At 42.3% G+C, this 24556-nt stretch overlaps 4 protein-coding genes across 8 annotated transcripts in view; 2 read left to right on the top strand and 2 right to left on the bottom strand.

Moving 5' to 3' along the window:
* The window catches only part of PCGF6 (polycomb group ring finger 6), a 28744-nt gene extending 27909 nt beyond the window's left edge, over positions 1-835 (bottom strand). For both annotated transcript variants that reach the window (XM_079977414.1, XM_079977415.1), the window contains exon 1: positions 391-835. In XM_079977414.1, coding sequence (XP_079833540.1) covers positions 391-684 — 294 coding nt within the window. In that variant the 5' untranslated portion in view covers positions 685-835. The remainder of the gene's footprint in view (positions 1-390) is intronic.
* Positions 836-1757: 922 nt separating this feature from the next.
* On the top strand, positions 1758-15107 carry TAF5 (TATA-box binding protein associated factor 5). Its single transcript, XM_079977413.1, has 11 exons — positions 1758-2374; positions 3380-3614; positions 4935-5250; positions 5926-6089; positions 7010-7145; positions 8200-8320; positions 9011-9140; positions 10424-10588; positions 12087-12264; positions 12684-12861; positions 13939-15107. Exons 1-11 carry the CDS (start codon positions 1801-1803, stop codon positions 14154-14156), a joined length of 2415 nt encoding a protein of 804 aa, XP_079833539.1. The 5' UTR covers positions 1758-1800; the 3' UTR covers positions 14157-15107.
* A 2047-nt stretch (positions 15108-17154) lies between these two features.
* Positions 17155-20650, bottom strand: ATP5MK (ATP synthase membrane subunit k). 3 transcript variants are annotated; one of them, XM_079976557.1, is made up of 5 exons: positions 20628-20650; positions 19710-19777; positions 18891-18988; positions 18323-18420; positions 17155-17433 (listed from the first exon to the last, which is right to left on the bottom strand). In XM_079976557.1, the coding sequence occupies exons 3-4, from the start codon at positions 18975-18977 to the stop codon at positions 18328-18330; spliced, it is 180 nt and encodes a 59-aa protein (XP_079832683.1). In that variant the 5' UTR covers positions 18978-18988; positions 19710-19777; positions 20628-20650; the 3' UTR covers positions 17155-17433; positions 18323-18327. The 3 variants fall into 3 exon arrangements, with proteins under 3 accessions (XP_079832683.1, XP_079832681.1, XP_079832682.1); XM_079976555.1 differs by lacking the exon at positions 20628-20650 and adding an exon at positions 20447-20576; XM_079976556.1 differs by lacking the exon at positions 20628-20650 and adding an exon at positions 20408-20495.
* Positions 20651-20686: 36 nt separating this feature from the next.
* Positions 20687-24556, top strand: part of PDCD11 (programmed cell death 11) — a 28404-nt gene continuing 24534 nt past the window's right edge. Inside the window, exons 1-4 of one of the 2 annotated variants that reach the window (XM_079976553.1) lie at positions 20687-20809; positions 22141-22255; positions 23122-23253; positions 23591-23758. In XM_079976553.1, the coding sequence (XP_079832679.1) occupies positions 22151-22255; positions 23122-23253; positions 23591-23758 (405 nt within the window). In that variant the 5' untranslated portion in view covers positions 20687-20809; positions 22141-22150. Of the gene's footprint in view, positions 20910-22140; positions 22256-23121; positions 23254-23590; positions 23759-24556 lie in introns of both variants that reach the window. The other variant, XM_079976552.1, reaches the window with a different exon arrangement.

Here is a 24556-nt window from a genome sequence, read left to right as displayed (position 1 = left end):
GAGAAAGAAGCCCAAGAGGTATCCAAGGAAAGTCAAAGCTGAGCAAGGATCTGAATCTGAAATCCCTACCCAGCTCTCTAGCCACTGCACCACACTGGCTATATTTGGCACAGGGCATCATAAGAAGCGCTGTTTACATATTTATATCCCCATCCTTTCATCAGTGAGTTCCAGGAAAAAGTTTATGTGTTGCCTGCTCCCACTTCCACCTTCACAACAAGCCTGTGAGGTAGGCTAGGCTGATAGATGGTGATCGATCCAAGGCCAGCGGAGGGAGGATTTGAACCCGCTTCTTCTCCATCCTAGTCCGACGGAATCTCACCCCATGGTGTCTGCTTCACTCAAGGGTGCCCCTGTGCTCCCCCTTAAGCGCACTGCCTCTTGTTTTACCTCATCCTCATCTTCGCCTTCCTCCATCCCAAAACCCCCGAAGGGGTCCGTGGACCCCCCTCCTAGAGCTGCTGCTGCTGCTGCTTCCTCCACCTCTTCTTCCTCTTCCTCTTCTTCTTCCTCATCCTCCTCCATCTCTTCGTTGCTGGACTCTGAGCGGCTTCCCGCTTCGAAGCGGGAGTTTTCCCCGGAGCAGCCCGGGGCTTCCAGACCCGCTATCGCTTCTTCATCGTCGACGTCCTCCTGCTCTCCCTCGCCCAGCCCCTCACCGGCCGCCTCCACCTCTTCGCTCATCGCCGCGCCTTTGAGGGAAACAAATGCACGGGCCGCTTCGACCGACAAGGAGCAACCGAGGAAGTGCCTGGGGGGCGGCGAGGGCGAACGCAGTTCACACCCAAAGGAACTATTCCTGTCCTTTCTTTCCTATCTCTATGATCCTTCCCTAAACGTGACTACAGCTTCAAGGCGCGTGCGCAAAGCCCTATTGACTTCTAGGGCATCTGCCTCGTTCATATACAACCCCTATGTACTCTGGGAAACTGAGTTTTTTCTCTCTCTCGCAACGGTGAGCCAGGTTTTTTTTACCTGTAAGCCGCCTTGAGTTCCATTTACGGGAAAAGGCGGGGTACAAATAAATATATAACAACGACATCAATACAGCAGCACTTGGTCTTAAAACTGAATTTTGATTCCTATTGTAATAAAATACATAAGATGGTTTTCTTAAACTTAACGCTCGCTACTGCTTAATAACAGTTTTGATTAGACAATTTAAATGGGTGCATAGTGAAATCATTCTGATGCCAGTGTTGGTGAAAGGGTCAGTATTTAGTGCTTGCACAACATCATTATTGTTACATATTTGACTTTTTAGTCACTCGATATGAAAAATCATTTACAGAAGGGGATTATATAATATCCCGAGGTTCAGCTAAATCAATAAAATAGCCAACACGTTGGGTAAAATTGGCTTTTAAGTGTGTGAGGGTGCAAAAGACAGAAATACACCACCATTCGAGTTTCACAGAACTCTCTCAAAGACATCTCAGAATCCTGCTCACTGACAACTTAAAATGTGGTATACGTTACACTTTTCACCTGTTATATTTGTCATAGGATATATACAACTGGGGAATAGACCCCTCTGTACAAGCCGCACCTATAATCTCTTGTAAACTTGTAAACGGTCGCAGAATCATCGGGAGCATTTACCTGCGCTAGATAGTTCTCCTTTTATTTTACAGTACAGTATTCTATTTGAAATCATTTCCCTCCAGTGGAACAGGAAGTGCCGTAAAGCGCCGCCCTAATTGTCGCTAGCAGCCCTTGGCCTCACGGCTGGATACCGTGCCCTCACTGTCGCAAAGCCGCGGGCTGCCTGAGTTGGAGGCGAGGCTGTCGGGTTCCATTATGGCGGCTCTGCCGGAGGAGCCGGCCGAAGCAGTCACAGTGAAGCCGGACCCCGACGCGGGAGCGCCGCCGGCGCCACCCCCTCCTCCTCCCGCTCTCCCTCAGTCGCCGGCCGCAGCAGCGGGAGCGACGGCGGCAGCGGGAGTCGCTGCCGCTCCCTCTGCCCCCTCGGCCGCCGCTCCTCTAGCGGAAGGGGGCGAGCCGTTGGCGGCAGGAGCCGACGCGAAGCCGCCGGTGGCGCCCAGCCCTGCGCCGCCCGCTTCGCAGCTGCCCACCGACCGGCAGACGCTGCTGGCTGTGCTGCAGTTCCTGAGGCGCAGCAACCTCCGCGAGTCCGAGGAGATCCTCCGCAGGGAGGCCCGGCTGCTCGCCGACGAGGTCGCGGCGGATCCCGGCTCCTCGGCGCCCGGAGTCCAGGCGTCCCATGGCGGGGAAGGGCAGGAGCCCGGCGGCGGCGCCCCCGGCTCTGGGGATGTGCTGCTCAGCTCGGTCACCTTTGGCCAGAGCGGGGCCACCATCTCTCCGGGCGCTGCCGCGGCGCCTCCCGCAGTGGCCTTGGGGCCACCTGGGAAAGGTGAGCGAGGGGGTCGCTCGCAGGAGGGACCTTTCACATTTGCACTGGCTGCTTTGTGACAGCTGAGGTCAAAATCCAGTTTTTAAATTCGCATGCTGTGATCACCTAGTATTATTGCAAAGGATTTGTTCTGCGAATGGTAATGACTTGACCAATTTACGTGTTTAGGGAAGCTTTTAAATGTTTGACAGACTAGTGTATTTTAATATTTTGTTGGAAGCCGCTCAGAGTGGCTGAGGAAACCCAGCCAGATGGGTGGGGTATAAATAATATTTATTATTATTATTATTATTATTATTATTATTATTATCATCTTGGAGTACACATTACTGTATATATTAACTTTTTTTTTTGTTTTTGTTAATCGGCTTGCTGTTTTGGGGCACTCCTATAAAGCTGTTGTTTATATTTTTATTCTCCCAAGCAATCAAAGTCTACAGTAAAATTAGATTTAAAACCACACATAATACAGAAGGAATACAAAGTGTAGGCTACAGCTTCAGTTTCAAAATAACTAGGTGAGAGACTTAGTTATCACCTTTTATAACTACATTTTGGGAAGTAGTATAATAGGAGGAATTGGCGCCACTAATAGAATATTCTGTAGAGCAGAACTCCCATCAGCCTTAACTAGCATGACCAATGGCATGGGATGATAGGAGTTGTAGGTAAGGGGCTATACTGACTGCATAACCTGCTTATGAATGATATTTGATCCTGGATTGTAATAGTACAATTGAGCTTAGGGTATGATTGAATGATGTCAATTTTTCATGTAAACATTTAGTTGAAAAGAAATTTGTTGCAGCATGTTTCTTAGTCATTTGCTCCGTGTCATTACTTATTGAAAGTGATAAAAATAGCACTGTTGCTGTACACGAAAATTTATGCAGCAGTATAAAGGGGAAAGAGGTTATTGTCTCAAGAAGCTTACACAGTTTAGAACTGAAATAGTTACACAGAGTGCAAACATTGATTTACCCTTTATATGTTAATGCCTAGCAGTTGGAGTCTTTGTGGAAGACCAGCCAGATGTAAGTGCAGTACTGTCTGCCTACAATCAGCAAGGAGACCCAGCGCTTTATGAAGAGTACTACAGTGGACTGAAACACTTCATTGAATGTGCTCTGGACTGTCATCGAGCTGAGTTATCACAGCTTTTTTATCCTCTCTTTGTACATATGTACTTGGAGCTAGTCTACAATGGGCATGAAAATGAAGCAAAGTCCTTCTTTGAAAAGTAATACCATTTTGTTCATTTAGTCTCCATTTTCATGTTCTCACTATTAGCTAGATAAATCTATAAATTTGTTGGTTGCAGATGTTCTGAGTTAAAGTGTGTGAACTGGAAGTAGCGCCTGTAACATTTACGCTATGGCAGGCATCCAGAGGAGGAACAAAATAATCCTGAGATGCTGAAATATTTTTAAGCCCCTCTCCTGGCAGTTAGGTCTTTCCTGCAAGTGTGGGCTACTGGATGCCTGCAACCACAAAATATATGCAATATTTTAGGAGGATATTTATAGATGCCATATAACATGACTTAAGACATTCCCAGTTATTACATAGATTATTGCATTCCAATGACTAATTATTATTCTTATGAGGCAGCATTTATGTGTGTGCTAATTTGTTTAAGTATGAGGTTAAATGCCAGCTCTAGTGATGTCTGTAAAGTTCTGAAACTTCTAGGCCTGAACCATTTGATAACATTGCTCATTTCAATGACTTAAGGGAGTTGAACCAATGAAATACTCTGCATTGTCTCCTGTTATGGGCAGCAAGCGAATATATACATGGCCTCTTCAGAGGAAAATTACCTGTGCCCAAGGCTGGAAAATCCTAGGTATTTGGTACTTGAATTCCTAAACATTTATGTGGTTACTTAGGAATCTGAAATGTTTTTTCCAGCCTTGTCCATTCTGGTTTTATGAGCTAATACAAAAGGTTGCTGCTTGTAAAAGCTAGCTATTTCTCACAGCACCTGTGCTTCTGTGCTTTGGAATTGTGGCTTTCTTATGGTATAATGAACTATGTAATAAGGGTTTACCTTGAAAGTCAAGTAGTTTATTAAATTACTGCTATTTCAAGATGTTCTGCTAGACTGACTGCACCAGCAATTGATTGAGAAAGATCTGGGACATTAAGGGTGACGTAGAATGATGTCCGCTTGCTTGTGCAACAGGACTTAGTTTTTCTTCTCCTCAGCCTCCAGAGCAGATTTTTTTTGGGGGGGGGGGCGGAGGAGAGAGGCAGATGTAGACGAGGAAGAAGCACCCACTTGCACTATGCTGGATCTCACCCTTAGATAATCAAAGAAATTACGAGATAAAAGCAGTTAGGGGAGTGAAAAATTCAATTGAAATGAATTTTTAACATAACTGAACTATTGATAAAACATAATTTTTAGAGACATTAAATATAAGATGGTGATAGTACATAGATGTCATGTGTGAATATAGAAAAATAAAAAATGTGTTCTGCTGAAGATCACAGAACTTAAGTTGTTTCGACAGTTGTCCCCCTACATATCTTATGTATGATTCTAACCTTTTTCTAGGTTTCATGGAGATCAGGAGTGTTATTATCAAGATGACTTGCGTGTACTATCAAGTTTAACCAAAAAAGAGCACATGAGAGGGAATGAGACAATGCTGGATTTTCGAACGAGCAAGTTTGTGCTGCGAATTTCCCGAGATTCTTATCAGCTATTGAAGAGACACCTTCAGGAAAAACAGAACAATCAGATCTGGAATATTGTTCAGGAACATCTTTACATTGATATCTTTGATGGAATGCCTCGCAGTAAACAACAGATTGATGCTATGGTGGGAAGTTTGGCAGGAGAGGCAAAACGGGAGGCTAATAAAGCAAAGGTATGAAGTTGATAAATATCTAACATCATGAACATTTTGTCAGGGATGGTTGTCAGTTCTATGAGAGTTTTTGGCTTCTTTAGATCTGCAGTTGGTTTAACAGTGTATGCTTCTGGATAAGGAAGAATTAGCTAAGCACTCTTACTTATCATTACTCCTGACTGCAGCTCCTTGTGCTAAACTGGATGTTGTTCTGGATAGATCTCCAATTTTCCAGAGCAGTTTAAATTTATGTGCCACTTATTTGCCAAAATGGCAAGTATCTCTCTGACCATTGTCTTGGCATTATTGATGACTTACATCAGATGTTTTCATATGTTCTGCCTTTGTTCAATGTATGATACAGAAAAGCTAAGGAGTTACATTTGTCACTGACATCTGTGGCAGATTAGTGGTCCAGTTTACATGTCATGTTAAAAGCACAGTTAAAACTTAACTATTGTTCCCACCCCTCACCCCCCAATTACTTGAAAATTGCTGAGAATTTTGGTGGACCACTTTTCGTAGAGATGTATGTCTTAAATGAAAGCTGTTGTGGTCCACAGAGAAACATTCATATTTTTAAAAGTAATTACATTGATCTAATAAAACTTATTATTCTGCTCTACCAGTTCTCTGTTTCATTAAACTTTTCTTTTTTTAATTACATGACTCTTTTCTTCTTTTGGCTTGTAGGTCTTTTTTGGCTTACTAAAAGAACCAGAAATTGAGTTGCCTTTGGATGATGAAGATGAAGAGGGGGAAAATGAGGAGGGCAAGCCAAAGAAGAAGAAGCCAAAAAAAGACAGCATGGGATCAAAAAGTAAAAAGCAAGATCCAAATGCTCCTCCACAGACCAGGTAATGCTGAAAGTAGAAACGTCTCAATTCATTTTCCATCTTGCTTCTTTAGTCTGCGCCAGTTCAGACTGAAGTGGGCAGTTGACATGGCTGAATAGAAAACTAGCTATCGCAGAAAAGGTCTCTACCTCGGTCTTTTACCTGACATCTAACTTTGTGTGTGGAAGGTTGGCTTTTTTTTCTTCTGCATGGAGGAGCATTCAGTCATATGAGCCCTCATGCACTCTGATGTGATACAGAGCAAAGGAAAGTTTACCATCTAGGAACTAGACTATAGTCAATATTTTGATAAGCATTTTCTCAGTTAATTTGATTCTTAAAAAATGTTTTGGAGGTTCTATTTCTATTAGGACAGGGGTCAGCAAACTTTTTCAGCAGGGGGCCAGTCCACTGTCCCTCATACCTTGTGGGGGGTCGGACTATATTTTTTGTGGGGAGGAATGAACAAATTCCTATGCCTCACAAATAACCTAGAGATGCATTTAAAATAAAATCACACATTCTACTCATGTAAAAACACGCTGATTCCCAGACTGTCCGCGGGCCAGATTTAGAAGGCGATTGGGCCGGATCCAGTCCCTGGGCCTTAGTTTGCCTACCCATGTATTAGGAGATGCATTGCACTGATGTAAAAAGCTTGTATCATTTGAAGGAAAACCTTCCTCTATGAATATGGAGGTGTTCGTAAAAGTAACTTCCCTTATATTGTAAAAGAATTGGTAGAGTTATGATTTTCCTAATATTGTCATCTTTTAGTTAATACTACCCAAGGAGCTTGTTCTCTGGGTTCTTTCCCCCTTAGACATTCAAAAATTGAGTTATTTTTAGGCCTCTGTTCAGTCAGTGTGCAGGTGTGATTTCCTGGCATCAATGAATCTTTTGTTTCGTTTTTGGTTTTAAGTATGTTCTTCTGTATGCAGAATCCCGCTTCCTGAGCTAAAGGATTCGGATAAGTTGGACAAAATAATGAATATGAAAGAAGCCACTAAACGTGTACGTCTTGGTCCAGACTGCCTGCCTTCCATTTGTTTCTACACATTCCTTAATGCATACCAGGTCAGTTGTGGGATTGGTAGTGATACCAAAGTATGACATTAGACGGAGGGCAACTGGAGGTGGCTTTGCCAAAATGGCCTCAACCAAACGGGGGAGGCTTGGTGGGCTTAATTCTCCACTGCTTGTCTGCAGCGGTGGCTCCCCAGTTTCAGACCATTCTCTCCCGGCCCTACCTGCAGATGTTGAGGGTTAAACTTGGCATGCAAAACATATGCTGTATAATCCAGCCATTCCCAGATACCTGTTCTATCAAATCTTGGCACAGTTTAAAAAATGGATTGTGCCCAGACTTTGCATGAGTGGGATGCTGCTTGCACAGTGTGGTTTTTCATCCTCTCTCCTCTGGCCCTCAGGACAGCTGTGGAAATAAGTGTTGTGGGCTGCAATGGGAGATGGAATCATAGGAAATTGGACAGAGACCACCTGCCTAATGCGGAGCCGGGAGGCCACTTGTTGTAGTCAGGATATAACACATAGTTAATACCAAAAATGTGGAAGTGCCTTGTGAAGGCTGCTTAAATAATAGGTGGCTGCAAATCTTTTACTTTTAATGATGGCTTGTTGTTGCCCCACATGAAGCAAGATTTTTTCCCTTCTCTGCTTTTCACTTATTGAACAAAACATGGGCAGGAAGGCTTTGTCTTACTTCAGGTTGGGAGGCAGAGATGGACAGCAAGGGAGTCTCACTATTTCAAGTGTCTCCAAATACTGGTGTAAAGTGGAAAATTAACCTCTTCCCCTTCTCTCAAGTCCTCTGCATTTCCAGAGGACTCAGGAGGGTTGGGTAAATGGTGACTACAAAAAATCAGTGCCAGCCAAAAGGTGGATCCTTTCTTTAAAAACAAAAAACTTCTGCCCAGATTTAGCAACATTTGCTTTACATTTTTTTTAAAAAAATGGCTATACAGTATAGTTAATTTTGTAATATGGCAATTCTCACCTCTGTGTTCAAAACTAATGGTAGATGGCCAATTCTCGGGGAACAACACTGTGTGGTGATTACATTCTCAGCCCACATATAAAACTTCTTCAATGGTGATTTTTGCATGAACAGGGCCTTACAGCAGTGGACATTACAGATGACTCTAGCATGATCGTTGGAGGCTTTGCCGACTCCACTGTCAGAGTGTGGTCTGTGACACCCAAAAAGCTACGCAGTGTGAAATCAGCAGCAGGTAATCAGAATGAACTCTCGTCCTAATTTACACACTAACTGTTCTGATGGAGGATCACATGGAGGAAGGTTGCTCAGTTTAAATCCTTCCATTGGAATAGCAATCCTACCCAAATTAATACAAATTGTTTTTACATATAACTACTGACATCAGGGGGAAAACTATACATAAGGATCAATACTCTATTTAGGGAAGATGTTGTGATACTTTGGAAATGAGACAATATTTATTTTGTGTTATTCTACTTCCTTATTGTAGAACACTGTGTTTTTGCTAAGGAAGATATGCTAATGCAGAGATTTTAAAAATCAAGTGGTTCCAGGAATGGAGCAGAAAATACAATTGAAAGTGTTTATGCTTGTCAGCCTAGCAAAATGGTTGCCATTGGTACTCTGGTATAAGCATCACAGATTTCAGATTTCAGTGAAGGCCTTTCCCAACCAGATGCCCATCAGATATTTGGGACTGCAGCTTGCTTCAGGCATAGCCAGCACATCTCTGTTGGCTGGAGCTGATGGAGGTTATAGACAAACACATTTTGAGGGCATCTTGGTCTGTATCCTGGAAATTGACAGAAAATCATGATTTAGGCCATGGTGGTATTCTGATACAATCAAAAAGGCATTTGCACTTTGGCAAGCACTACTAGCGATCTACATGAAGATAAACTTTAGGGTTTTTTCTTTTCAGATCTCAGTCTCATAGATAAAGAATCAGATGATGTTTTAGAAAGGATCATGGATGAGAGAACAGCAAGTGAGTTGAAGATTTTATATGGTCACAGTGGACCTGTCTATGGTACCAGCTTCAGTCCTGATAGGTAAAACAATAGTTATTTGTGGGGGGATCTCTTAATACAGTATTCTTTAAGCAGAGTATCCACACTTACAAAAAGTATTTTTCTGGAGACTTTTGTACAATTTGAGTCTACCACCTCAGGATAGATGAATGAGACCTGATCCCATGGACTATGTAATTTATGTTGAGCATCAGAAGGAACCTCATGAGCTAGAAGCCTCAAACTGCTACAGGCGGTGGACATTTTAGGCATGTCCAGTTAACATGTGATTGCCGACATATGAGTCCTTTTGGACCTGGAAGAGAACGGAACGAGAGGTGTGGCATGCTTATGCAACCAAAGCATGCAGAGGCCAGGAACAGAACCCCCACACGAAATGTTCCGTCTGTACTAGCATATTTTTAATCTGAAGGTCCCATCCTTCAGATGAGCTATGTACAATATCAAAAAGCTTAGAATTGAAACAGTACTGCACAATTGTTGTTTACAAAAGTGCAGTGGGTTAAGCCAATGTCCACTTAATATCTATGAATCTCAAACCCACCTCTAGCTATAGTCTCTGAAATGTTTTTGTGTATTGGACAATGAAATATATACCTGTCAAAATAATGGTTTTATTTCTTTAAAGCATGATCAAGCTTTAAAGAGGCTTTTCACATATTTTAAACTAGTAATTATATATGGGGCAATAGATCTTCACATGCACATGAATAGATGAGTGTTCTATATTTCATATTATATCACTGTTTTAAAAATATTGTATGGAAAACATGAATATGAAATAACTTCTAAGAAACAAGGGGGATAACATTCTGAGGAGCATGTTTTAAAGTGGGCAGCATCCCATGTTGAGTGAGTGGACTTGAGCTCATGTAATTGGGCTTCAGCTACCTTACCCTTCCCTCCAAAAGCCCTCCATCATCTCTGGACAAGCCTGTAATTCTCCAGAGCAGTTTGAGGGTGTGTGGAGGGTGGGGGCTACAGGCAGTGTTGGATACAACCTAGTAGTTTATAATTTTGAGGTTATATTGTTAAATTTTAATTCTTAAAAACAAATCAGGCGTCAGCCAAGCATCAAACAGTAACCAATCAGTGTGATGGCTAAGAGGATGTAAACATAAGAAATCCTTAGTTCCTGTGTCATCTCAGCTGTGATCTTATTCTTTTAGCTTCTTAAATGCAAAATGGGGATAATACTCTCCTGAAGTGTATTAAAAGCTTTGATGTCTTGAAATGTGTTATTGAGAGGTTTAAGATTGAGTATAGCTTAAAAAATACCTTTTCTGATTTATTTTTTCTGTCAGGAACTACTTGCTATCATCTTCAGAGGATGGCACTATCAGACTGTGGAGCCTCTTAACCTTTTCTTGTCTAGTCGGATACAAAGGACACAACTACCCTATATGGGATACACAGTTCTCTCCCTATGGATATTACTTTATATCTGGAGGTCATGACAGAGTGGCTCGGTAAGAGTCAGCATGAGTTTCCCATCTCAATGTAAATCTGCAGTTCTGTCTTGTCAGTTGGTGACATCTCCTTGTTGCTGTCTGCTATATTTTAGGGCAAGGGTAGGGAACCTCTAACCCAAAGGCCAATCTTGGCCTGCAAGGTCCTTTCCACCGAACAACACCCACTTGTATCTCAACAGATATCAGGGGGTGATGTCAGCTGATGAAGGGGGGGGGTAGGGTTCAATCCTGCAAGGATCTATTTTGCCACCGTGTTCCCTGTGGGGAACATGCTGGTGAAGCAGACTCCTTCAGCCAGTAGGACTGAACTCTTTGCTTATCAGCTGGTGAATGGAGAGTTCAGTCCTTATAGTTGTTGCTTTGCCAGTATGTTCCCAGCAGAATGGCACTGGTGAAGGAGACCCCTCCCCCTGCCTCAGATTAACTTTGATAGGTGAACCCACCAATCAGTCACCTGACATTAGATGATTGAGGCCAAAGTTAATTTATTTTGTACATGGTATACGACCCTTCTCTTGCCAACCTAGCAGTTCGGAAGCACATCAAAGTGCAAGTAGATAAATAGGTACTACTCCAGTGGGAAGGTAAACGGTGTTTCCGTGCACTGCTCTGATTTGCCAGAAGCGGCTTAGTCATGCTGGCCACATGACCCAGACGAGCTGTACACCGGCTCCCTCGGCCAATAAAGCGAGATGAGCGCCACAACCCCAGAGTTGGTCACGACTGGACCTAACGGTCAGGGGTCCCTTTACCTTTGCCTATACGACCCTTATATAAGACAACCCCTACTTTTTAAAACCCAAAATTAAGACATCAGGTTTTGGGGAGGACAACATGCAAAAACACACACCCCATTGCATGTCTGGCCTGCTGTGCCAAAAAGGTACCTCATCCCTGTTCTAGGATATATCCTATAAGACATTTGACTAAAAATAGTACTAAGTGCCATTTAGGGTTTTTATACTAGAGGGACGCAGGTGGCGCTGTGGGTTAAAGCCTCAGCGCCTAGGACTTGCCGATCGAAAGGTCGGCGGTTCGAATTCCTGCGGCGGGGTGCGCTCCCGCTGCTCGGTCCCAGCGCCTGCCAACCTAGCAGTTCGAAAGCACCTCCGGGTGCAAGTAGATAAATAGGGACCGCTTACCAGCGGGAAGGTAAATGGCGTTTCCGTGTGCGGCTCTGGCTCGCCAGAGCAGCGATGTCACGCTGGCCACGTGACCCGGAAGTGTCTCCGGACAGCGCTGGCCCCTGGCCTCTTAAGTGAGATGGGCGCACAACCCCAGAGTCTGTCAAGACTGGCCCGTACGGGCAGGGGTACCTTTACCTTTACACTAGAGGGAGAATTAAATTTGCCCCCCCACCCCCCATCTCTCTTGACTCTTCAGCTTAGTTTGGAGGCACTTGCGAAGCACACATTCCCTTGCCGTCAGGACATCAGCAGTCTTGTTATGTATTTCTTGTTTCACATTTTTGAAATGTTCTTTGTACTGGTTTAAGCTTGTGGGCTACGGATCACTACCAGCCTTTGCGGATCTTTGCTGGCCATCTTGCTGATGTCACATCGACGCGTTTTCACCCAAACTCCAACTACATTGCTACAGGCTCAGCAGATAGGACTGTGCGGCTGTGGGATGTCCTGAATGGGAATTGTGTCAGAATTTTCACAGGACATAAGGTAAATTAATGTGAGATTAACACTGAAACACATTAGTTGCACAAAAATGGTAACAGGAGATGGCTGAAACCTTTGCACACAGTACTAGAAATTAGTTAAAAACTGACCTGTTGTTCAGAGTTTCCTTTTGAATAGATACTGTTTCTCCATAGGACCACAACCTATCTTTTAACTTCCCACTGGGAAGTAAGAGGTCGCCTCAGAAGACGTGGTGCAGAGTGCTCTGAAATGACATTATTTATTTGAAGGGTACTTGCTAAGTAAAACAAGGCATACTGTTGACGGTTTTGTTTTTGGATTTTATATATAGGATTTTCTGTAGCTTTGAATTGTTATCATTTCTAGTGTAATTTACCTTGAGGCTTCTTGTAGAAGGTGATGCATAAGTGGTGTTGTTAATAGGCTTATTTTTGTTCCAGGGACCAGTTCATTCATTGGCATTTTCTCCTAACGGAAGATTCTTGGCAACTGGGGCAACAGATGGAAGAGTGCTTTTGTGGGATATTGGGCATGGTTTGATGGTTGGAGAATTAAAAGGACACACAGACACAGTCTACACACTCAGATTCAGTAGAGATGGAGAGATCTTGGCATCAGGTATTGAAGTCAATTTTGCTCTGTTTAGTGGAACAATACTATCATCTGGAATCATAGACTTGTCTCTATTTTGACATCTCAGTCTTCCATTTAGTGAGCAATTGTTAAAGCATATTCATTTAATACTTTAATTTGCTAGCATTGTCTGTTAACTAGAAAAACTGAACCTAAAGGACAAGATGATGCCACACCCAACTTTCCATGTATAGAAGCAGACATGACTTGCAAATGGTGAGGGGAGGTATCGTGTACTGCACCTGTGGGAAGCCAGATAGCTTGGGGGCTGCAGGAGAGGCCGCATGGCACACAGCTTTGTCTGCTTCTACACTGCATCCCCCAGCATCCACCACCTGAGGCTAATAGGCCAGGCCCGAACTTCCTTTTATGCAATTATATACCTTTTGAAGCAAAGCTACTATTTATGTATTTACCAAAGTGGGCATGCTAAATTCGAGCAGGCTTTGCAGAATACTTTAAATATTTTCCCCCTCAGAATTTGGTTTTTTTTTTTTTTACCTGTTATGAACAAGGAGTGGGTCTTTTTGAAAAAGTAAATGGGTTTAGACGTTTTGCCTTCCTGCTTATTCATGCTCCCCCACTGTAATTTTATTAGCATCAGCCCCCAATCTATCCAGTGAAGGGATTTCATACTATATAATACAAATATAACTTAATTATAATTCCATTTATTTTTTACTATTACGAGGGTTTCAGCTTATATCTTTTAAACTATAAATTGTGAGAGGGGGACCTGCATTTTCTGTCCTGTTACCAGAATTTTAGAAACATTGGGTCATATTCTACCGAGTCCATGCATGAGTGAAAGGGGTTCCGACTCATGCATTAGGACTTCCTCTCCTCCCTGTAAGTAGGTTGAAGGATTTTTGAAAAGGCTTTATCTTTGAAAGGCTATTAACTACTACAGAGTACTTAGCAGTGAATATAAGATGTGATTAGTAGTTTTGTAGATCCTCAGCTTGACGAATGGGTTGTGATGTATAGCAGAAATTTTTCTTTATATTCAGAATTAAATGTTATGTCCTGTTAAATTAGAAGAGTTGTTTTCATTTTTCCTAGGTTCCATGGATAACACGGTAAAGCTATGGGATGCTGTGAAAGCCTTTGAGGACTTAGAAACAGATGATTTTACCACAGCCACTGGACATATAAACCTGCCTGAAAGCTCTCAAGACTTGCTGTTGGGTACATACATGTCCAAATCGACCCCTGTCACACATCTTCATTTTACCCGCAGAAATTTGCTTCTTGCCGCTGGAGCATACAGTCCTCAGTGAACTACCAAACTACAAGACTTGATTGTACAAGTCTCATGTATATTTTAGAATAACTTGAATTAATGAAGACCACAATGTACATATTATACAAATGAACTGAACTTGTCTGCCAGAACAAATGGTGCAAACTGATGATGATTCAAGCCACACCTTCAGAAACTGCTATTTTAAACCCCACCCCAACCCCAGTGTTAGTGCTGAGACATTGACATCATAAAAATAGGAGAAGAAACATATGTGGTATGGCTTTTTAAAAGAAGTAAACAGTATGTGGGAATACCTTGCTTAACCTTGTCCACAAAATGACAACAGGCACTACAAAACTAGTGCCAGTTGCATAAAGCAAAGTTGTTTGAACAACAATTTAAAAGCACTTAGTTTGGCATTAACACAGGTTTAATAAGTACCCAAAATTTTCTTTCGGAATAAGGCTTGTTCATATAAGTTCTTCAAGAGTGGAATTTGTCTCTATGGAGCTGTTACTTCTTTATAAAGCTGTGAAGAGGCCTAAGTAGTTATCTGACTTATGTCAGTAACCTAGTTTCTTCAAAGCTGAAAAGCACAAATTGAACAAGATTGAACATTTCTAAAACTTCAATTACCAGTAAGCGGCATTTTAGGAAACGCAAACAATACTTGAAACCTTTAAAACTGAATTTTTGCGTTCCTAACTATTTTGGATACAAAAAGTAGACCAACCTCCCACCACAAGAATCTTGATTCACCCCCCCTTAAGTATTTGCCAGGGGGAGAAATACTTTTTGAGCCCTTTCTATAATGACAAAGCATAAGTGTCATTTATGCTTTCTGTGAAAAATTGTGCCACAGCTATACACAATTTGTTGAAAACTAGTATGGATCCATTAGTTTAAAAACATACTGCCATGGTTTTGCATTATGTACAGTTTTATACTTTTGATATTTTATAATAAAATCTATTTTGTGCCTGTCTTTCAGTTTCATTTGCTCACAAGGGCCTTGTTTTTACCCGTCTGAACCTATATTCTGTAGTTCCAGCAAAAGCAGCCCTTATACTACAAGCTTTTATCTTCAAAGACAAAGCAAATGAGACAATCATGATTTTAAAGGAAAAAAAGTGAGGCTGTTAAATACTACTTGTGGAAGATTTCCACTTACATAATTCCAGAAATGGTGTAATTCTTTGTCAAGTTTACAACTGGATTTTTAAGAGGGTTGTATGTATAGAAATCAGTGTTTCAGGGAAGCCAGTTAGTCACATCTTTAAAATGGGGGTGGGGAACCACAGGCCTGAAAGCCTAATGCAGTCATCTGGGCCTCTCTGCTTGGCCTTTGCAAGTCTTCTCAGGCCACAAGCCTACCGCAGCCATATTCTAGTGGCTGTGCTTTGTACTCTTGAACAATGCTTCTTTTGATTCCCTGGATGGAGGCTAGAGGGATGTGTGTAGAAATTAGCAAACTGTACAAAAGTAAAAATTGCATTATTTGACCCTGCTCACTACTAGTCTCTAGGTGACTGATCAGAACATTTGTCCATCAGAAGGGGCCTGCAGGTCACTGGAAGTACATCATCTGGGATGAAATGTACCGTATTTTTTGCCCCATAGGACGTACTGGCCCATAAGACGCACCAAGTTTTTTTTTTGGGGGGGGGGGGAATAAAGGGGAAAAAAATTATTTCCCCCCCCCCCAGGCGCTTGTGGGGCCGGCAGCGGGGAGAAGCGCTCTTCTCCCCGCCGCCCGCCTTCAGACCAGGTCCGGGGACAGCGGGAAGACGCGCTGCGCCTCCCAGCTGTCCCCGGAGCTTGCGGTTTTTTTGGGGGGGGGGGAATGAATAAAAAAAATTTATTCCCCCCCCCCCCAGCCGCGGCTGCCGCCCCAAGCCTTGCGCACACCTGCCCGAAGCATGGGGCACCCTCCGGAGGGCTCCACGTGCTTCAGGCTGCCGCCCCAAGCCTCGCGCGCCCGGCAGGACCTCCCACCGGGCGCGCAAGGCTTGCGGACACTCGCCCGAAGCACGGTGAGCCCTCCGGAGGGCTCACCGTGCTTCGGGCGGCAGGCTGCTGCCCCAAGCCTCGCGCGCTCGGCAGTACCTTCCGCCGGGCGCGCAAGGCTTGTGGACACTCGCCGGGGCTGCAGGCTGCTGCCCGCAAGCCTTGTGAGCCCGCAGGAACTCCCACCGGGCTTGCAAGGCTTGTGGATAGCTTCCTGAAGCCTGGAGAGCGAGAGGGGTTGGTGCGCACCGATGCCTCTCGCTCTCCAGGCTTCAGCAAAAGCCTGCATTCGCCCCATAGGACGCACACACATTTCCCCTTCATTTTTGGAGGGGAAAAAGTGCATCCTATGGGGCAAAAAATACGGTATATGCAGCATCATAAAGAATGTTTCCTAAGAGGCAAACTGCAGAAAGTGGTGGAATTTAGGCCTGGTTTGAGTCTCAACACTAAATTATGTTTTTGCATTACATAAATAAGCAAGCCACTTCCTGCAGGACTGCAAGATTAGAAGCTTCCCTTTCTACTTTCAATTTAATTACAGGTACTGTTACATTTGAAGCCTAAACAGTAGTTAATCTTTGCTATGGATTGGTGAATAACCAGTTCATAAACCATAGTTAAGACTGCCCATTTTGTCTCCATTTGGACATAATAAACCACAATTGGTTAAAAGCAAGTGAAAGCTTTGTTATCCCACAATGGATGCAACCCACGATCCCAATTACCTATCTGCATTTCACTTTGGGTTGAATTAAGGCTGTGCAGAGTGGTGCAGACACATATTTGCTCAGAAATAAGATCAGTCAAGTAGTCTTAACACCTATCATTCAGCATTATCCTCAATGTAAAAGCAGCCCTGCCAGATAATTGAATTCCGTATGTTGACGAATGCCTGTAGATTAAACAGGTTATATTAACATTTAGTATTAGTGCCATACTCTGCTCAGCACCATCCACATGTTTAAGACACAGGAAATAGGATCATGTTTGTTCCTCTCTTACTACAAATGGAACACAAATGGTTGTAATGAAAGCCATAATTTACTTTTGGAACAGAATGCAGTGTATCCCAGAGATACAGTAATGCCTAAGGATGTATCCATCATTTCTCAGCACAGATTGAAAGGGCTCCTTAACTGAATTGTACACACTAGAACTCTGCACGCTGTTTATATGTAGGACCGTCACTTCTGTAGTGGCAATGTGTACAGATGACAAACTTCATCACTGTTCATGATTTATTGAAGTGTACATCAACTTCTAGTTATATTACGTGCGTGGTCCAGTGTCAACATGTCAACCTGTCAAAAAAATAAACATCATTCAGTTACTACATCTTGCACAACTTCTACACACAGTGGCAGTATTTTGCCCAAACCAGGAAAATTCATATACTGGCTTGTTCTGAAGCCATTAACCAGTTTCCTGGCTCATACAAAATGGGAAATTACAGTTAACAGAAGACTTCCTGGTTGGTTTGCTGGCTCACACATTTAAGGCTTATTAAGCAGATATATGATCATACAAATGGGGATACACTGCTGACATGAAATAACATGCTATTTAGCTGGGCAGAACTTAAAGGTATGCTCACAACTGGATGTCAAGAGGATATGAAAGCAACCACTTCCCCTTATTTCTGCATTTAGATACTCTTGCCATGCCACTCAGTGAAGAACTGAGTGACATAAAATAGGATAAAAATGCACATGCTGAGCAATTGCTGCTATCTGAACTATCAACTTTTCCTTAGCCAACTCTATTAAGACATCTATGAAATTTAAACTCATGGCAAACATCCCAGGTTTCAAAAACAAGCAAATTAACCTTGCATATCCTGTATCAAAATTCTGGTACTATGCATCTGCTCCTGGTCTTTGATTAGCTGAAGAACAGAGTGTTACACAAATTCAAGATCACTACACTTTGTTATGCCATTTAAGAAAGCCCTTCTATGTTCAAGTTGAAATTAGAGAGACAGCAACATATGATAACAACATTCCTGGTAAGAAATAACTTCATTCATGTTGTAATCTGCTTAAAGCCCTATGAAATGATTTACTCATAACAATACAAGTGCTTAAGATCCTAAACTTGCATTTGACATTTCATGTACAGATACAGAGATTTACCTGGATTTCTGGAGGTTTTAAGCCCTACTGGCATCAGTAAAATATGGCAGACACTTACCCATCTTATTTCTGTGTCACGGCTGGAGTTTGCTTCTTAGGCCTCAGTTTAAAATACAGGATAATAGTTGCAATCGTTGTATATGTAGCTATAACATACTAAAGACAGAAAAGGATATTATTCCTCAGATAAAACACATTTCAAAGGGTTGTTTTTCTGTTATTTAAGTGCAGGAAAGAGAGAAATGGATTATTAAAAGTACCTGAGTTTATTAAAGCCCAAATCTGACAGGAAGGCAGGGCTGTCCACCTGTCAAATCACCTAATGTAATAATGTTGTCAGGTGACACCACCTTGGGTGCTAAGACATCACCTTCTGAAGTGTGTTCCAAGGAGATTTCATTTAAACTTCTTAGAAACGCATTTCAAAGGGAAGGCCACACCACAGGATACCAGAGGCAGGGCAAGTGGTTTGTGGAATAGAGCCTTGCAAACCAAATTAGGATCCCTGCCAAGCCTAATTCGGTCTGTGTGCCAGAGGTTCCCACCCCACACATTCCCAAATCAATTCAGGAACTTTTGAGAATCAACTTCTTTGTTTCTTAGCAGTTCTATAACTGGACACTTACATTTCTTCTGCCTGTCATGGTGTAGGTATTGAAGTATTTATGAAACCCTGTGAATTGGTGTTGTGACCCAGCATCGTGTCCTGCCATCACTATTAGTCCTAGATTTTAAAAAAGGAAGTTAGTACTTAATCTTTTTTAAAAAATCTACAGTATCTTCCAGCCAAAGTAGACCAACTTCATTACAATTATTTACATTTGAGCATGAAAGCATTAGCTACTAAAACTACATAGGAGGATCTACTCAAAGCTGTTATTCTGAATTGTTTGCTACATCTAATACCAATATATTTTACAGTGCTGACCTTCAAACAATAATGGTTACTTCTGAAGTTAAGAGCGATGCTTCAAGAAACGTAAAATGGGCTTGTAAATAACGAATTATTTAGCCACCTGAGCCTCCATAGAGCAGGTTACGGATTTGCCACTATTCACATGCATGGGTAATAATAATAATAATTATAATAGATAACCTAATAAGAGTTGCATGTCCTATTTGTAAGAATGATGTAATCCATAGTTTTAATTGACATTAGAATACTTCATGCAGTAAATTTATCTTATCGTTCCAGACTACAACTCCTGTACCACCTATACATGGTTGAGTCAATGACCAACAACTGTAGTTTCCCACCCCAAGGAGTCAGGCCATCAATGTCTTAGCTAAAGGCATAAGTCTGGGCAGAAAGCAAGCGCTTTCAAACAGACCTTCAATCACTGTTGTTCAGCAAGAAGTGGAAGGGAATAGGCACCAACCACTGAAACATTCAAATCAATTCACTGAGGAATACTAGTTAGATCTAGTATAGGAGACCAACTTACCAAATGTTTCTCAACTGTGATTAACACAGGTATCTCCTCAACAGGTGGATTGATTTTACACTGCAAATCTGGAAAACAAGGAAAGAGATGGCTCATGCTCTTGCTGATACAGGGACACTACAGAGTCATAAGCAAAGCCAACCAGAGTCTGGTGCTATGCATAACACCAGAACTTCAGAAAAGGAAACCACTCCGTTTTGCATATTTCCATTGGGATATTTCACTAACCAGAAAGTTATTTTATGCATCATCGTTTACTAGTGAAATAATAGCCTTTAAACAGTTCAAACTGCTTATTATTTTTCAATCAACATAATAGAAGCTCCTTTAGACCTCGGCTAGCTATTACCAACCATTGACCCAACTTTAGTTATTTCATATGAACAGCAACCTGCGTATAAAGAGTATCAAACGCTAAATTACTCTATATACAACCAATGACATTCATAACGAGTTTTGAAGACAACACACAGAATAGAAAATGACAGCCTAAATCCCTCGGCCCAGTCGGAAACAGCAGCACAAAAATGCTGACCCTTTGGACCTATGCAGTAGCTATTGGCTTACTAAACTGAATTTCAATTGCCATAGCACTCTTTGAAGGTTACTTCTACCAGGGTGCATGTGTGTGTCACAAGACACTAACAGGGCCTCTACCCTTTTTACAGATGCTACTAAAACACCCCAACAAAATTAACCTTCTGCCGAGCCAAGTCAGCGCCCGCCGCAGTTGTTACCCGCTTTCTCCTCCCGATAACAACCATTCAATGCCCTTCGCGTGCAAGATGGCGTCGCTCAAACAGCCGTCCTTTCCGCTTGCCTCTGATTGGGGGAGGCGCGCCGCCCTGACGGAGTAAGGCGGCACTGCCTCAGAAAGGTATGATGTGATTGGGCAATTTGCGTGTTTGTCAAAGTTACCGGATTCCTTGCGCTCTGTGACGACTAATAAACCGTCCCGCGAGTTCTACCACGGCCCGGTTTCCGTAAAGCCCACTTCCGGTTGCCCTTTGCTGCCCTTCGAATTCGTTTCCGGGTTACGGAGCAGATGGCGGCTCTCATGCCCCAGGCGTGCCAGTGAGTCGAAGAAGCGTGGGGGAAAGGTACATAAGCTGAGCTCTCTGGAAAAGAGGGATAATGACGGGAAGGAGGGTGGCCTAAGGACCGAGTCCGAGTGAGCTGGGGATTGAGAAATACGGCAAGGTGGGTTGCACGTGTAGAACTAGCGTGGCTGTGTGAGTGCCTTGCGGGTTCGCGGCCGGAGTGCTTGCTGTGACGCGCCTCCGCTCTTCTGATTGCAGGATCTCTCACAGAAGACATGGAAGGGGGGCTGTGTGGCTTGATTTAACCCATTTGTTTTTGCTATTTTATTATTTTTAATATTGAAAGCTGCTTTATGGACATAAAGACAGAGTGAAAATAGTGCTCTTATCTGCCCCAGCTTCCACTTTGTGCCTTCTGAGCTATCTAAAAATGTTTATATTTTAAAACTAGCAAAAGATTGCTAGATTTTTCTGAGTGTATGTGGAGTAAATGATTAAAATCCTGGTATGGCTATGAAGCAAAGTCATTTAGAATAGTGCATATTGTTTGTGAAATGCTCTCTTTTTAGTTTGTCATATTTTAAAATACAAAGGTTTTGGGTCTCTAATAGCTGCACAATGGCCAGAAATCAACAGGTGAGTTGTTTTCTTGGCTGAGTGATAGAATCATAGACTTGGAAGAGGACCCAATCATAGAGTTGGAAGGGACCCTGAGGATCATCTAGTCCAACCCCTGGGATGCACCCATGCAGGGATCAAACCCGTGACCTTGGTGTTATTGGCGCCACGCTCTAACCAACTGAGCTAATGATAGAAAAAACAATTTATTGATCTCCAATTATGTAGGCATTGAATACTTAGGATCTTGGTTCATGAAATAACTCTTTGCTACTTAAGAACAAAAGAAGGACTAGCTTATTTCTGCATCTCTACCAGTAGACATTCAAAACAAAATAAAAAAATTCCTTCCAGTAGCACCTTAAAGACCAACTAAGTTAGTTCTTGGTATGAGCTTTCGTGTGCATGCACGCTTCATGCATACTAACTTAGTTGGTCTTTAAGGTGCTACTGGAAGGAATTTTTTTATTTTGTTTTGACTATGGCAGACCAACACGGCTACCTATCTGTAAGTAGACATTCAGTTTGAGTAGGTGTGGTACAGTGTTTGCACATCATAGATTAACAATATTTATGAGCTCTTGGTGTCATGATACTCTCATGAGTGTTTTCTTGTTTTAGAGAATGAATCATCTTCAAAAGCACAACAAATATTTTATTCCTGTTATTTTAAAGTCTGTCCTCATTCTTTGCATGTAAGAAAATGTTTGTGTTGGTTTTGCCCTTTTGAACACGATTTGTATATGCAAATAACTTTGTTGCTTCCATTGCAGAAAGATAACCATGTCATCTGTAGAAGAGAATTTCCCTCGAGGTGGCCCACAAAGGAAAAGTCAAGAAGAAAAGGCGGCCAGTCAGTCAACAGTAGAGCAGGATAATTTATTCAAAGTATGCAAATTGTGAACATATTAAGTTGCCTTCCACTAAGTCAGATCATAGGTTCATCTTGTCGCTTATTATTGCCTATTCTGCTTGGTAGCAATTCTCTAACTGCTTACAGAGGTGTTTCTCAAACCCTCTTACCTGTAGCAATTTTAACTGGAGTTGCCAAGAATTCAGCCCAGATTCTTCAGCATTCAATGCATATGCTTTATCACTGTGCTATAGCCCCAGATTGATGCACTGACATTGTTCTTAAGAATAACACAATAAGTGGTTCTGGGAACTCCTCAGGATAGACTAGAAATGCCTGTGCTGTATAAACAAGTTTCATGCCGATTAAACTGTAGCTTCTGATTTTGGTTCATTTCAGTAAGCCAGAGTTTGGCCTGGTTTGGGCATAGCAACAAATTGTGGTCAGTTTAGTTTAAACTTGGAAGTGAATGCTTCAGATGTTTTCCTTTGATGTGTGCCAGAGGAAGAGAGAGGAGGTGAAGCACTTCAGCCTCAATTTTGAGCTCACTTGCTTCCATAACACTAAACTGGGTTAGTGTAGGAACTTGTAGATCTCAAGATGTTGTTGGTCTCCAGCTCGCACCAGCCCTAGCTATCATGGCCATTGGTTAGAAATGATGGAAGTTGTAATCCAGCACTGGAACGTCACTGCATCTCCATTCTTGTTTAATTTTAGATCTGTACTGCTCCTTTGAGTTTCAGACCAGGCCTTCCTTAAGATTAAACTCTCTTAAACATGCTTTCCTGCAGGTTACGTTCATGGGTCCCTTTGCAGCTCTAAAACCAAACTATTGTTTTAGGGAAGCAACTGTCTTTTCAAAATCTTGAAATGTCTTTCTTTCTTTTTTTTACTGTCCTAGACGCAACATGAAGAAGTGACCAAGAAAAGAAAGAAAAACCATCAAGATGAAACAAAGCCAAAAAAACTCAAGATTGAGAAGAAAGCCGTTGTAAAAATCGGTGTTAAACATTTTGAATTTCTAACAGTTGAGGTTGGTCTATAATTTGTATTATGGCTTATTTTCGCACTGTGGCAAATAACTACACAATAATTAGTACCATTTCAAATAGTAGCATATGAGGCAGGAGGAGATTGTACATCATTGTGGTATTGAGAGATAATTCATAGCATGCAGAAGGCAATGATGTAATTTTCCCCTTCCGCTTTTCTTTGGATTTTTTAACGTCTTGTTAAAAAGGGGACTTACAGCTTTTATTAACATTATACCTTTTTCCCCTGTGGGGGACAGTCTAGTTGTGTAGAACACAGGAGAAAAAAGTGTTTCTGAAAGTTGCTCATTACCTGTCCTTTTTTTTTTTTTTAAACAGTCCCTCACTGCAGGGGTACTGCTCTTAGGATGCGTGAAAGAGTCTAATCAGTTTGAGCTGGTGATCAGCTTGCCCAATGGGCTCACTGGATTTGTGCAAGTGACACGTATAAGTGATGCCTACAATGAGATGCTGAATGAACAGGTGGCTACAGATGAGCACTTAGAGGTAAGACAAGGTGCGTGTGCGTTACGTAGTTGTTTGGTGGGTTCTGCAAGTACCACCAAGCAGCAGGTTTCTTCTGTTCAGGGCATTCTCTTGCCTCCTCTGTTTCCTCCTCTGTTGTGAAGAGGCCTACATTGTAGAAGACCATTTAGAGCTGCCTTTACAACACCTGACTTGCTTTGGTGCCAAGATGGGGAACTTGAGGCCATCCAGATGTTGTTAGCCATCCCCAACAGCTACAGCTAGAGGTGATGTGAGTTGTAGTCCAACATCTGGAGTGCCCTGCTTTAGTGTTTTGCACACTGCAAGAATGGGAGGATGTGCATTGAAATTAATATCTTCGGAATTGAATAAAAGGAAAGAAGGTAGATCTTTTTTTAAAAAACACTTCTAGATTTTGATTGACACATCCCATTCCAGTCTGGAACAACATATGCTGATGTGGTGTTTGCCCATTCTTTAGGGATACGTTTGTATTGAGGGAGAGAAAGGGTTAATAGGTTGACCAATAAGAAAGCCCAGAGGCAGAGCCTACCTGATTTTGAGGCTCAGCCCAGAGGTTTTGACAGTTAGTTTGGTTGGTTCTTTTTTTTGGGGGGGGGGATAGAGGAATCAGAGTGAGTTAGAGACAGGGACAAGACTGAGAGGCAACAGAGTGACAGCGTTTCAAATATATTTTAAAACTTGTTTGTGTTTGAAATAAACTTTAATCTTCATTGTTAACTCTACCTGACTGAAACGCAATACTTCACCGGGGAACCCTGGGTTTCCTCCCTACAAAATTGGTGGCAGCAGAAGAAT

This window comes from Podarcis cretensis (genome assembly GCF_951804945.1).
Source record: "Podarcis cretensis genome assembly, chromosome: 5".
NCBI classification, from domain to species: domain Eukaryota; kingdom Metazoa; phylum Chordata; class Lepidosauria; order Squamata; family Lacertidae; genus Podarcis; species Podarcis cretensis.
This window is presented reverse-complemented; position numbering and strand designations above follow the sequence as displayed.